General features: G+C 38.3%; 2 protein-coding genes across 9 annotated transcripts; one reads left to right on the top strand and one right to left on the bottom strand.

Annotated features, from left to right (window-relative positions):
- Nucleotides 1-8,226: 8,226 nt before the first annotated feature.
- Nucleotides 8,227-11,611, top strand: LOC112737710 (protein NUCLEAR FUSION DEFECTIVE 6, mitochondrial). 8 transcript variants are annotated; one of them, XM_025787750.3, is made up of 4 exons: nt 8,227-8,631; nt 8,740-8,861; nt 9,391-9,443; nt 10,761-11,611. In XM_025787750.3, exons 1-3 carry the CDS (start codon nt 8,489-8,491, stop codon nt 9,396-9,398), a joined length of 273 nt encoding a protein of 90 aa, XP_025643535.1. In that variant the 5' UTR covers nt 8,227-8,488; the 3' UTR covers nt 9,399-9,443; nt 10,761-11,611. The 8 variants fall into 8 exon arrangements, with proteins under 8 accessions (XP_025643535.1, XP_025643533.1, XP_025643530.1 ...); XM_025787748.3 differs by having other exon boundaries at nt 9,946-11,211; XM_025787752.3 differs by having other exon boundaries at nt 8,382-8,631; nt 11,370-11,611.
- A 108-nt stretch (nt 11,612-11,719) lies between these two features.
- LOC112737709 (uncharacterized protein At4g28440) lies at nt 11,720-13,161 on the bottom strand. The gene is made up of 2 exons (XM_025787743.3): nt 12,609-13,161; nt 11,720-12,335 (listed from the first exon to the last, which is right to left on the bottom strand). Exons 1-2 carry the CDS (start codon nt 12,868-12,870, stop codon nt 12,145-12,147), a joined length of 453 nt encoding a protein of 150 aa, XP_025643528.1. The 5' UTR covers nt 12,871-13,161; the 3' UTR covers nt 11,720-12,144.
- Between the last annotated feature and the right edge of the window lie 1,221 nt (nt 13,162-14,382).

Below are 14,382 nucleotides of genomic sequence, written 5' to 3'. Positions count from 1 at the left end.
AGGTCAAATACATAACTCGGGATCTAAATAGCAGAGCAGACACCCTATCCAAGTTAGCAAGTACCAAACCAGGAGGGAATAACAGAAGCCTGATCCAGGAAACTCTCCAGGAACCCTCTGTAGTAAAAGAGAAAGACAAACAAGAGGTCATTGAGGTAGTCGGATTAAGTCTCGGATGGATGAATCCCTTGGTCGAATACATGAAATTCGACATCCTCCCAAAAGAGGAAAAAGAGGCTAAGAAAATCCGGAGGGAAGCACAACACTACACCTTGGTGAAAAATATTCTCTACAGGAGGGGGATATCAACACCATTGTTAAAGTGCGTACCGACCTCAAAAACCACCGAGGTATTGGAGGAAGTCCATAGTGGGATCTGCGGAAATCATCTCGGAGCAAGATCATTAGCCAGGAAAGTGATCCGAGCTGGATTCTACTGGCCGACCTTGCAGAAAGATGCGACCGAATTTGTGAAAAAGTTTCAACCATGCCAAATGCATGCAAATTTCCACGTGGCTCCCCCGGAGGAGCTCATCAGCATCACCTCTCCATGGCCCTTTGCGAAATGGGGAATGGATTTGTTAGGTCCTTTTCCCCAGGCGCCAGGACAAGTCAAATATCTGATCGTGGGAATAGATTACTTCACAAAATGGATAGAAGCAGAACCATTGGCCACCATCACCGCACAAAGAAGTCGGAGGTTCCTCTACAAAAATATCATCACAAGATATGGGATACCATACTCCATTACTACAGATAATGGAACCCAGTTCACCGACTCTACCTTTAGAAGCCTAGTAGCCAATATGAAAATCAAACACCAGTTCACCTCGGTGGAGCACCCACAAGCCAATGGGCAAGCCGAGGCAGCCAACAAAGTCATACTGGCAGGACTGAAGAAAAGATTACAAGATGCAAAAGGAGTCTGGGCCAAAGAGCTCCCACAAGTGCTATGGGCTTACAGGACAACCCCCCAGTCCGCCACTGGAGAAACGCCCTTCCGACTAGTCTATGGCGTAGAAGCCATGATACCAATAGAAGTCAACGAACAAAGCCCAAGAGTAATTTTCCATGACCAGATCGGAAATGTACAGGGGCACAAAGAGGAGCTCGACTTGCTCCCCGAAGTCCGAGAGGAAGCCCAGATAAGAGAAGCAGCGTTGAAACAAAGGATGACTACAAGGTACAACAAAAAAGTCATTCGAAGAGCATTCGCCCCGAACGACTTGGTCTTGATCAGAAACGACATTGGAGACAACAAATCAGGGGAAGGAAAACTCGCTGCAAATTGGAAGGGACCATACAAAGTCAATGAGGTCTTAGGAAAAAGGTTATTATAAAGTAACCGACCTGAAAGGAACCGAGTTACCAAGGTCGTGGCATGCATGTAATATGAAAATGTACTACAGTTAAAAGCGAACTCTACTCCCTGATGTACTCTTTTCCCAACTTCATGATTTTTCCCCAAAAATCAAAGGGTTTTTTCTGGAGAAGGGTTTTTAATGAGGCATCATAGTAGAGGCTAAGGGAAATAGATTGTCAAAAACCCTTAGTAGCAATAAGGTACCTCCCCGATTAATAAAGATCTTTTTCACCTTACAAATATCTCTTATAAATTCCTTCTTCGTTTTTCTTTCTTTCTACGAAACGCGCCGACTTAAGCTCGACAAAGCGTGAAAATCCCATGAACCGACCTAGATGGTCGTCAGGATAAAACGACGAGGTACAAGTCGGTGTAAAGAGGTTACAGAGGTTGATCATGATAAACTCAGAAATATTCCGACTCATAAGTCGAGATAGGAAACCGAGTAAAACAAAAATGAATCACAAAAGTAGCCTAAGTCATAAAAACTCAATAAAACAAAATTGAGTACGAGGAATAAAATAAAAGAGATCGGAAAAACCCAGGAAAGGGTTAGAAAGCTGTCCTAAAAATTCTTAAAACAAAAAGGTTCAGAAAAATAGACAAACTAAAGAAAAGGTTGTTCAGAAAAGATCAAGGGGAGTTTGAAAAATTACTATCAAAAAGCATGCACGCATAAGGTAACTTAAACCCTTATCCAAAAAAGGGTATTTATTATTAACTTAAACCCTTATTAAAAAAAAGGGTATTTTAAATATTTTGTTTACGACCTTATAAGGCCAGAAGCAAATTGTTCAAACACCACCAAACACAGATAAAAGTTTAAAAAAGGGGGGACCCACAGGCCGGGTCCCCAAATAGCCAATTACTTTTTCAGAAGAGGAGTAGACAGATCACCACCACCAGAGTCAGGAAGAGCACCACCAGGACCAGGGAGAGAGGCATCCGTGGGAGACGAAGAGGAAGTCGGAGGAACTGCCGAAGAACTCGGAGCGTCCTTTGAGTGAGGAGGGGACTCAATGATCCTCTGCCCCCGAGTCTTCAACTCTGACTCAGAAACGATCATGGGAGCAGGGGGATCAACTATGGCACCGTCAAGGACAACTTTGTCAGGATCCAAAGGAGAAAGATCCAAGTCAGGAGCAATGACTCCAACCTGCTCCTTAAAAATCCTCCAAGCCTCCTCGGCAGCCTCAGCAATAGAGTCCTCCAACTTCGTATATGCCTTCCGAGAATTCAGCAAATCATTCTTCACAGACACAAGATCTTCAAATAAACTTTGATAGCTGTCCTGCGCTATTTTCCTCAAGCCCACCTCCATGTTGCATTGGGCTTGCAACTTCCTCTCCCTCTCCCGAAGGCCATCTCTCTCCTCCTTCAGCTTGGCGACCTCCTCCTTCAACCCCCTCTCATGCTCTTGATATATAAGAAGCCTTCCTTCCAGCTCCTCAACCTTCGAGGTTGAACCCAAAGAGCTGAGAGGAGTCTTCTCAAAAATATCTAAGAGTTTACTGCAAACACCCGCCGCCCTGAGACTCTCCTCAACCAAAGTGGTAAGGTGATTCCGAACAGATACATCATCCATCCTCATATGAGCATGAGGATAGATGTACTTTCGGACGAATGCAAGGGCATCCGCCTTAACCTCACCCTCAAAGGAAGAGCCAGACTCTAAAGTCTTGCGCTTCCTCCTCTCGGGCTCAGGAGAGGGTCGGGCGGAGGGAGGCGGCTGAGAGAAAGCTGAAGAAGAAATCACAATGGGCTAGGAGGGAGTCCCAACGTTCCGAGGAGGAGGAGGAGGAGGAAGAGGAGCAGAGATAACCGCCTTGGAGCCACCAGTCCTGGCTCGAGACCTTGCTTTGGCCTCCTGGACTCTCTGGTAAGATTCCTGAGCATTCTGCTTCGCCATCTCTACAAAAATAAGAAGTAACTAAAAGTTAAACAAGTCGGTACAAGAAATCACAAGTCGGAAGCAAATCAGAAAAACAAAAGCTACCTAGTTGCGCCTGGATAAAAGTCGGAGACCCCTGGAGGAATTTCTTAGTGTCCAGATATGGGGCCCTCCCCCACACTTCTCGGAGGAACCCCACAACGGCCGCCTCCACTTCATCTAGGTCATCCAGACCATATTTCTCACAGGGGGAGGCCTCCAACCAGTATAGAGGAAAGTGAGGAGAAGCACTCTCATCCAAGAAAAAGGGGTGGTGACCCTCTACTGCTTGAACTTTGAAAAAATAGTTTTTAAAATCATGAAAGGACTCATCAAAAAGGGTGAAAACTCTCCGACCTTGAATGGCTCAGAAAGACACCCACTGTTGCTTATTATTCAGCCCACTGAAGGGCTTGGTCATATGGAAGAGATAGAAGAAAACCCTCAGAGAAGTCGGGAACTCCAAGGCCTGGCTGATGAATTGGTAAATTTTCAAAAAACCCCAAGAGTTGGGGTGAAGCTGAGTGGGAGCGACTCGGCAGTGACATAAAATAGACATCTCAAAATTTGAAAAAAGAAGAAAAACACCCAAACGGGTGATCATACACTCATACATAAAGAAAAAATGAGGGGCCGCTTCATTGGCCCTCCCGAAGCAAACCCGGTCTTCTGGACCCGGGACTACCAACTCATACTTTGGCTCGTCCTCCTCAGAAGTACAAATTCTGTGGCGAGTAAGAAGATGGGTGATAAACTCAGTATCGACCGAAGGTTCCTCCCCTAGGACCGTGACATCAACCCACTGAGAAAGAACATCTACGGAAGCCATTTTCTTTCTTTTCTTAAAAAGGTGACAAAAACCTACAAAGGAAAAGGAAAAGGAAAATCAAAAAACACGGTCTCTAAAGGGAGGGAATACGGAACTAAACAGAAGTCTACAAACCAACCTATCTATCTACAAAATAAAGGCATGCAAATAGAAAAGCATGTTACAAAAGGAGAAAAAACTAAAACTAACCTTTATCTGAAAACGAGGGTTGGAGGAAGTAAAAGCCTTCGAACACAAGAGTGCAGCACGAACAGATGAAGAGGAAATTTGAAAAATCGTAGAAACGAAACAAGGAAAGAGAGGGAAGGTATTTATAAGTACGTTAGGGACACAATAGTAAAAACGGGGCAGTCATTAATAAAGACGCACCGTTACCAAGACCATCAATCCCTACGCACATCCCTAACGGACGCGACGTTTGAGTAGACGTAACTGTCAGAACCAAAAGGTCACGAAAAGTCACGTCGATTTTAGACCATCACGTCGGTCCTCCAACAAGTCGGCTACTACCCCGAGTAGAATACTCGAACCCAAGTTTTAAAAGAAATCGGGCTCGAGTAGGGGCACTGTTCATACCCTGGCCCAATGATAAGGCCCAGGATCCAAGTAAAAAGGCCCAACCCAAAAGATTTGAACCTTTCATTACACCGACCAGATACCACGAAGTCGGTTATCTTCACGACTTGCCCTAAAGAAGTCGGTACGAGGATTAGCCGGCAGATAAACCCTCCCTCAAGAGGATAACTGCCCCTAGAATCTCTCTAACCACTTCCAGGAGCCATATCTTAACCTCCCTAAGATAAAGGGACGGTTATTCCCCTTGAAAGGCGGAACTACTTCAATGGTGGTTATTGGATCACCACTATAAATACACTGACACTCCTCAGGTATCTCTAAGTTCCAATACACTCTAGACCTGTTTTGCTCCCTTTGCTGACTTTGGCATCGGAGTGTCTTTGCAGGTACCACCCCCCTCGCCTCTCACGAACAGGTCGGACGGAGCCTGTGGATCGTCAATCCACCTACAGGCTTCCTCTTTCACACGTTTGGGCCAACCAATACCGTCCAGCCCATTAATCTCCGATTACCCATCGTAACAATTATGTTTATCATTTAAAGTATTATATTAAAATATACTTATTTATTTATGTACAAGTGATGTTTTGTATATTTTATATTTATTATAATCTATCAATTAATTTCTTTTATAATAACTTTTGATTTATATTTAACACATCTAATTTATATAAAGTTGTCGTACTTATTTTCGAGATACTTCGATTCGGTTTTGCTATAACATCTCCGTGGTAAGACTAAAAGTGGCAGCATATACCCTACTCGCGGTACCCAATCCGGTCGAGTAGGGTTGCCATCCCGATTTAATTACAATAGGTAGGGTTGAATGTAGAGTGAATTCTCGTGCAAGTTGAATAGGGTGCGGGTTTGGTCTCAACCCTATTCGACTAACTCACACCCTATATATGTATATGTTATATACTTATATAAAAATATGTTTTAGGTGGATGTTGCAGCAAATAGAATTCTTATGAACTTACAATGATTTTATTTGTGTTTGTGTTATTAATTTTAATAAAGACTTTTATATAGAATTGAATATTTGATATTTTATATTGTTTTATGGGATGATTGTATTATTTGTGAGATGATTGTATTATTTATGTCAAAATTTTAATTTATATGTTCATTAAATTATATATTAATATTATATATTTTTAATAATCTGCTAATAAAATCAAATATCCACAGATTGAGAATAGATAAAATTAAAGTCGGAACATTCTCAATTTATAAATAGGATAAATTTAAAATTATGTAAAAAATTTAATCCATAAATAAAATTAAAATTAAATCTAAATCTTATCCTACTTTACTCATTAAAGTATAATTATTTAGCACTTCATGAATAGAAAGCTTCTCTCTAAATAGTTACTCATGAATGAAATAATGCGCTATCTGTTTTGGCGTTTTCGAATCAACACACAAAAATATATTGAAAATAATAGAAAATTAATAAAAAATTTAAAAAAGTTGCAATGCAGTATACATTCAAGAAAAAGTGGTTCACTATAAAAAAAAATCACTTTTGTTTGTCTTATCATAGAATTGGCATTTGGCCATTATTTTGTTTTTGAAAAAATGCATGTAATCATAACACAAAATAATATTGTCAATTTTAGAAACAATCTTATGTTTTATATAAGAGTAGATAAATTTTGAAAAAAAAAATTTTTTTTTGAACTTTTGTCACGCGAATATTTTGGTTTCTGAGAATTGAAAAATATATTAACGTCTCTAACTTTCTCAAAATCAAGACATTTGGATCCTTCTGTCCAACTGAGATTGTAAAACGTAAAAGAGATGTCTAACGTGGATGCCGTTATGCTGATGTAGCCGTAACGGTGTCCCACGTGGATGTGGCAGAAAGGTTTAGGGACAAAAAAGTCTCCCAACCCTAAAACGATACCGTTCCATGCTCAACCCAAAAATCCGACCCGACATTACAACCCCTCTTCCCTCTCACACTCGCTGAAGCTTTTCCTTCCTCTATGGCTTTTCCAACGCTTACAGAAAGATATCAGTCTACATTTAGATTTATTTTACAGACATGTTAATAAAAAAGAAAATAAAATAACTATGCTAATTCATTCTTCTATGATTTACATACACTCTGTTTTTGTTGTTTTTCTTTTTCACTCTCTTATTTGGTATACAGAGACCTAAAAACCTTGCAAGCCATTGTGGCCTCCCAGTGAAGAGAAAGTAACATCTTAAGATCACTCCTACCATCACTCCACATGCATATCCCATTGCAACAGATTTTCAGCCAAATTCAAAATTTTTTTCATACTCAAATGTCAAAGATGATGAAGTATATCTATTGTCCTCAATTTCACTGCTTGATTTTGACAAAGGAAATTCACATAGCATTGCATTTCTTCCATATGAATAATTTTGGAATGTGTTGAATTGGCTACCTATAGGTATAGCTCCCTCTAATTGATTTTGCAAAATATTTAAGACTGAATGAATATTCAAATTTTTTAAGGCCAAAGGAATTTTAGCCTTGAGCTGATTCCATGAGAGGTTTAGCCATTCCAAATTTTTCAAGTTACCTAAAGTTTATGGAACAGTGCCATTGATTCTATTATGTAAGAGATTGAACCCTTTAAGAAAATTTAGTTATCTAATTACTTGTAAAATTTCACCCACAAATAAGTTATTTGATAAGTCTATAGTTATAAAAGTCATTAATATTTTCACTAGTTCCACTAACTGATCTTTCATGTTGATCACTATTGATGCAAAATATGATCTAGAAGAATTAGCACGCATATATTGCAACCCTGTTTGAATGTAATTAACATTCATCATTCCTTAAAGTTATTCAAGTATGATATAGGAAAGGACCCACTAAAATAGTTGTTGGAGAATAAGAGTAGGAAAAGAAGATGATGCTTACTCGAAGCGATTTGACAATGAAATTGTTGTTCGGACGAGTTCGGTGGGCAAGTTGAATCCCGAGTTCGGAGACACGTTGCAGCAAGGGTTCATCCATACAGATGCTAATGAATGGAAGAAATGTTGAGAACTTCTCAGAGAAAACTAATCAAACATATGATGCATTCTCGGAGTCGCAGCCACCGGTGAGGGACAAGCTTGGGAGGAGGTTTACACAAGAACAATGTCATTTTAGGGTTGATAGACTTTTTTTGTCCCTAAACCCTTCTGCCACATCCACGTTGAATACCGTTATGGCCACGTCAGCATAACGTCATCCACGTCAGACATCTCTGTTATGTTTCATAATCTCAGTTGAATGGAGGGATCCAAATGTCTTGGTTTTAAAAAAGTCAAAGATATAAATGTATTTTTCAATCTTCAGTGACCAAAATGTCTGCGTGACAAAAGGTTAGAAATTTATTTGTCTTTTTTTCATAATATTTTTTGGTTTACCATGTATCTCTCATCATAAATTGAAACTCTATTTAAGAATTTATCGGTGGACAATAATTATTGTATATACAAAATGAAATTTAACTACTAACACTTATTTAAATAGATGAATAAGCTATTCACTTGGCCAATCCAAATTAGTTAGAGTAGATATGCACAATGGTGTCTATGATTATGGACATGGACATTACATGAATGAAACAAACGCAGCCACCAAACACGGCCTTAGAGTTGACATCTCAGTTTAGGCTTAAATACAAAATCCAAAGAAAAACTCTATTGGGCTCTGATCCAGCCCAAAGTTCCAAACCACGAAAAACCATACAACAAAGGGTTTTGGTCTCGCTACTAAAAACCCTACTTCTATCCCCAAAAGTTTCCGTTCCCTAAAATGGCCACCGCCGCCGCCAGATCCATCTTCCGGTCATCCTCCGCAGCCCGCTGCGCCTTCCGCGCCGCGGCGGAAGCCAAATCCTCTCGCTCAACGTTCTTCCGCATGGCCTCCAATAAACCTCTCTCCCAATCCACTCGCAGGTAATTCAAATCAATGCTTTTCCTTGAAGCTTCTCATTTGGTTATTTATTTGTTCATTTTCAATTTCCGAATCAATTATTGATGCATTGTTTCTGCGATGCACGAAAGGATCCCTGTTGAATTGAGTTTTTGTGTGGAATCGATGATGCCGCTCCACACTGCCACCGCCTCCGCTCTTATGAATTCAATGCTCGCAATTTCTCGCCACAGCTGCGGTTGGATTCCTGAAGGTATAATAATCCTTTTAACTCCTCTCCTAACTGTTCTCAATTTTGGTTTCAGTGCACCTTTTAATGGACATGTTTGTTGAGATTGCCATTACATCATGAACAGTTATTTCTGTTCTTGATGGCTAATGGAGTTAGTTAGTTTTTTAGTTATTCATTCATTTCGGTGTCTTCCAACTTGATGGGTACAAGTCGTTTCTGCATTGTGAATGAAGCTATTTATTCATTCCCCATTCATTAGATCAATTATTGATAGGTCTTGTTCGTAAATTACAATTGATTGCAATGCTTTTGGTGTAATTAATCATTAATGTGGATGCCAGTGTTAGTTTGGGACTTGATGGTGAGAATTATTTAAGAGGGATTTAGTAAGAAATCTTTGACAGTTATGTTGTTTGAAAAAAATAAAATAAAATAAAATAAGAAGAGCTTAGGAACACGAATGGTTTTGATTTGGGTGTTGTGTGCTCCCTCTCATTGGGTTTGTGTTTGCTACGATTTTCTGACAATTCAATTTTGCTTTTTGGATTAGGTAGCTAAGCATCTCTAGGATACCTTGATGTTCTTTCTCCAATTAGTTTTCTGGTATGTTTCTTTCAATTCCTGAGTCTTGTGAGATTTAACTTTTAACATATAGGGCATTTAAAAAGTGTATGTAATGCAATTTTGCCATGTGCAAAGGAAAAAAGTGGTTCATTTTTTATTTATCTGATGCTTAGCCCTTCGATTCTCCATCTCTAAAAAATTTGTATATCTTAACATGCCCCCTCACACAAAAGCTCTTTGGCCAAAAGTGTGAAAAATGCTTAAATCCACCTTCTGGTGCTGAAATTCAACTTATTTTATTTAGAAGAATGGAGGTGTCAAGGTATCAAACTCAAGAACATCTTGTTCTTGAGGTTTTGATACCATGTCATAAATAATCTCTCCCAAAAGTTCAAGTTATTAGTTTTGCAAAATGAGTGATGTTATATCGTAACAACTACCAATGGTGTACCTAAGTTAATGGATTAATGTATTCCCTGAATCATCTTTTTCCACCCCACTTATGCTTTAGTGAACCCATACACAGTCCTTTTGTTTGTAGGCCAAATGCAGACTACTTGAAGATCAGGAAGCGAAAATAGGATGACATGGACTTCCTATCATAGGATGTTGAGCTTTTAATAAAAGATTATGTTGTTACTAGGAACGTTTTCTGAAATCTATAACGAATTATTTAACATTTTTCGGAGCACATTTGTTGTGTTCATGGATTTGTTGAACATCATTATGCAAACCATTTCTTAGTTTACATTGTTGGTTATTTGTACCTCTATTTATGCCCAAATTCTAAACATTAGAGGACAGGGACTTAGTATAATAAGATTTTGATCTTTAAACAAAGAATTTGTCATCTTGAAATAATTACAAGACAACCCCTTAAGTGTATTTTCTGTAGCACATTTTTGTGCTCCTGTATTTGACATTTGTCATCATGCAAAATACACCGTAGTTTACGTTGTAGTGTCTCATTATTATTAATCAAGCCTAAAGTTTATGCATCTTGATAATAGTTGGCACTGGTTAGAAAATGAAAAAGCATGTCAAGGTCGTTTTTCCAGGGGTCTGATTATGAAGACTTCTGGATGAACAAGTAATTATTGATTAAAAGGGTTGAGATGAAATACTCCTGACACCCACATAGGAGATTTTCTATAATTCAGTGTATTTGCCCACAACTTGTGTGTTATTTAGAGGCATTGTGCATATCTGTCATGATTCTGCTGCTGAAATTCTATCATTATAATCATATTGTAGTAAATTGCAATTCAATTGTCTTCCTGATTTGTTTTCACCATAAATTAGGGTCAATCAGTAATATAAGGGGTTATAGTGTATTGATCTATTTTGTTTAACCAGATTGCAATGATGATATGTGATAAGTGTTCGGAAGATTGAAGCGAACTTGTATTACAAATCTGTCATGTGAGACTATCTGCTGAGAAAATCAGGAGTTTTGACTGAGCCATTGGAAGGGCATCTTGTGTCCCAATAAGGAATTTTAGGCCTATTGTTAATTTCCTTTCTCAAATATAAGTTGAGATATTTTTGCATAAAGCTTTATATTGTTTTCCATGTTACTTAAAAAATTTGTATTGAATTAGATTGGGATGTTTAGTGAATGTAGGTAGTTGGAAATTCTGTAATTCCAATAGAATGATAACGGGAATTTTTGAAATGAATTGAAATATTCAATGAATGTTGGTATCACGTTGTTGTTCTGACTAGCTGGAGTTGGATACTGACATTTTTTCCCTTTTGTATGGAAACTAATGGGGCACTTTCAATTGACATGAAAATTTGTTCATAATTTTGGCCTTAATGCTTATGTATTCTGGGTGGTTCGTGATGTTTATTTATTTTATCTTTCAGAAGGAGATGGGTCATGATGTGATTACAACGTGCATTATGCTCAAAACTTTCTTGGTGATTTTTTCCAACTTCTGATTAAGTGTTTTGCTTATCTAGATCTGTGACTTCCTGACCAACTTTTGTACTGAGTTGGTCCGCCACCAGTTTTCAGAACCGTGCACTCCTTTCTCATGAAGGTTCGCATAGCATCCCAATTTTGTAAGAGATACTGAAAAATACTGTGATGCATTCGCTGTTTCATTTTAGCGTGATCAAATATTAATCATGTTCTGTTGAGTACATTTTGGCAAGAAACATATGCCGAAATAAAGAATAAATCCAAATGTTTTTTTTTTCTATTTGCCCATACTCAGTCGACATGATAAATATTTTATGACCCAAATAAAGAATAAATCCAAATGTTCCAGTGAATATTGCACTTAGTGTTAAGATACGAAGAAATGAAATGAAGGAAAATTAGAGAACGTGTTCATCATAATACCAATAACAAAATAATACGTCAAAACTCAACTGTTAAACTGTGATCCCACTTGGCCACTTATTACACATTCCATCCGATATTGTTGAGATTGAGAGTTGATTCAGCATATGCAAACCAATTCAAACATTTTCGTAATTTGTGTGCATGGGGCAACTTCTAACTGAATTTGTGGAAAGACCAAGGGATATATTATCATACGTAGCCAATAAGGCCAATATAAAACAAATATTTGCTTCGCATGTGAAGCATAGGCACAATAATAAGCCTAACACAACCAAGACTTTACCACATGAAAACTGCACAGCAATCAAATCACTTAGGTCAAAACAAAAATCAGAACCTCTAATAACTAGAAAAAAGATTCAAGCCCGAGACAGGAAGAAAATATAATCACTCCTCAACTACATTAACCAGTTCATATTCAACTAAAGAAAGATTGTTGTCCTCTTTAACTTGAAAGCTTGCAGGTTCAGTGACCTCAATCCTCCCCCATTTATCAACTGCTAGCCTCATGGATCCCTTGAACATGTCAATCTTTGCATTTCGTAGAATTAACGTCGCCCCTGGATTCATAACGTCCACTGCACCCAAAAAAAGAAAAATTAATTGCTCGTCATATTTTTATTAATAATTTTTTAAAAATAATAAACACACATTCGTAAGAATTATAATTCGAAGCAAACAAATTCGAACTCCCATAATAACTATTTTCTACAAAATTGTGGGAGAGAAACAAAAAAAAATGTACGAAATAAGAAAGACCAAATCTAAAATTAGGTTACTCCAATTCTGTGAGAAATGAAATAAGAAAGTCGAGTTCATAAATTTAAGAACAAACGCAACAGAAAAGGCACCTTGTTCGTTACGAGCGGTGAAGATGACGGTGCCGGTTTCGTCTCCGATGAGGCACTCGGAGATGCGAGAGGGGCGGCGGGAAGGGCGAGAGAGGAGCATGGAAGAAGAAGATCGAGGTCCCTTAGTTCCTACAGTCTTGACTGGCTTCGAAGAAACGACTTTAACGGTCAACGTGTGACCGTTGGTTCCCGGTTTCAGCTGGTCAACCTTTATGAACACTGGCTTCCTCTTTGCCGCTACTGCTGCTGTTGCTGTTGCCATAATCTCAGGCTTCTTCTAGAATCTTCGATTACTTAATGGTGTGAGTATGAATGATGAATGAATTCTTCTTTTGTTTTGGACTTTTGGTAGGTTTGTGAAGAAATGTGTTGCGTTAAACCCTAATATTTGTTTCATTTATTTTTCTTCGGATTTGGGGATTTAATTCATCTTTGGGCTTTTCTTTTTCTCCAGTTTCTGAGTGACACACGTTTTTGGGCTTGAAAATGTATTGATGTGTTTATGGTTTCAAAAACGGAAATTCACTGCAATACTACATGAATCCATTTTCCAACTCAATTTAACTACCTTTTTTTTTTCCTTATCCTATTTGTTTTTTCTGTTCATTTAATTAATTAGTTTTTAGCCTAAACTTAGAATCCAATATAATCTTATAAATAATTGTACACGGTCAATTGATATAAATTCATAAGAAAAAGATATTCTATTGTTGAACTTATAGTTTCTATTTGTTGGTGGGTCTCCAACCAAGTGGGGCCACGGTTTTTAAAAGAAAAAAAAAAGGGGAAACAAATAAAAATAAAAAGAAAGTGGCTAATAGCCACGAGGAAGAGAGAGACAGAAGGCTTCTTTCAATTTGAAAGAAAGCAAGACGTAGCAGCGATGTAGGAGAAGAAAAAATTTGGGAAAAAGGGCATGCCAACCTTGATCACATTGACTTGGTAAACTTGCTCCATTCCTTATGAAATTTTAGTATGTTATTCCTGGTGTAGAGATGAACATTAGGATATAACTTGTTAGTTGTATTGCCTTCTCTTTTGCCTGATTTGAGATACCCACTTTGTGGAGGGTTTATGTTGATTCCACCAGTTTTGGTGATGTATTTTGTTGATTGTTGAGATGCCCTAGTGTCACTAGGAAGACTGTTTGTGTACCCATTATTCTGATAGTGGAAGATTTTTCTGGACTAGGTCCCGTGGGTTTTTTGTCCCTCTTTTGGGGGGTTTTTCCAAGTTAAAATTCTGGTGTCTGGTTATTTAATTTCTGCCATTATATTTGCTGCTTGGAGTATCTTTGGTATTGCCTATTTAATCGCACAGGTTGTGGAAAAATTATTTTTTGGTGCTTCCGCTCTTAGACAGGTTCTTGTTTGAACCTTTTGTTGAGATTTTCCCAACAAACTGGTATCAGAGCCAGGTTGTTTATCTCTGTGCTGATTAAATGGAGGAAAATACTCATGGACCAAATATGGTCAAATTGAATTCCCAAAATTATTCAATTTGGAAGACCCTCATGGAAGATATGCTGTATAGCAAAGACTTGTATGATCCTGTGGAAGGGGATAAATCCAAAGGTACCAAATCCGATGCTGAATGGAAGAAGCTGAATCGGAAGGCAGTTGCTTTGATTAGGCAATGGCTTGATCTTAGTGTGTATCCACATGTTGACACCGAAACGAATGCTGAGAAGATGTGGAAGAAATTGAAGGAGTTATATGAGAGAAAGAATGTGCAAAACAAAGCATTATTGATTAGGAAGCTTGTCAATATGAAG

The sequence above is a fragment of the Arachis hypogaea genome, chromosome 13 (genome assembly GCF_003086295.3).
Source record: "Arachis hypogaea cultivar Tifrunner chromosome 13, arahy.Tifrunner.gnm2.J5K5, whole genome shotgun sequence".
Taxonomy (NCBI): Eukaryota; Viridiplantae; Streptophyta; class Magnoliopsida; order Fabales; family Fabaceae; genus Arachis; species Arachis hypogaea.
The sequence above is the reverse complement of the archived record's forward strand: the minus strand, read 5'-3'. Positions and strand labels throughout refer to the sequence as shown.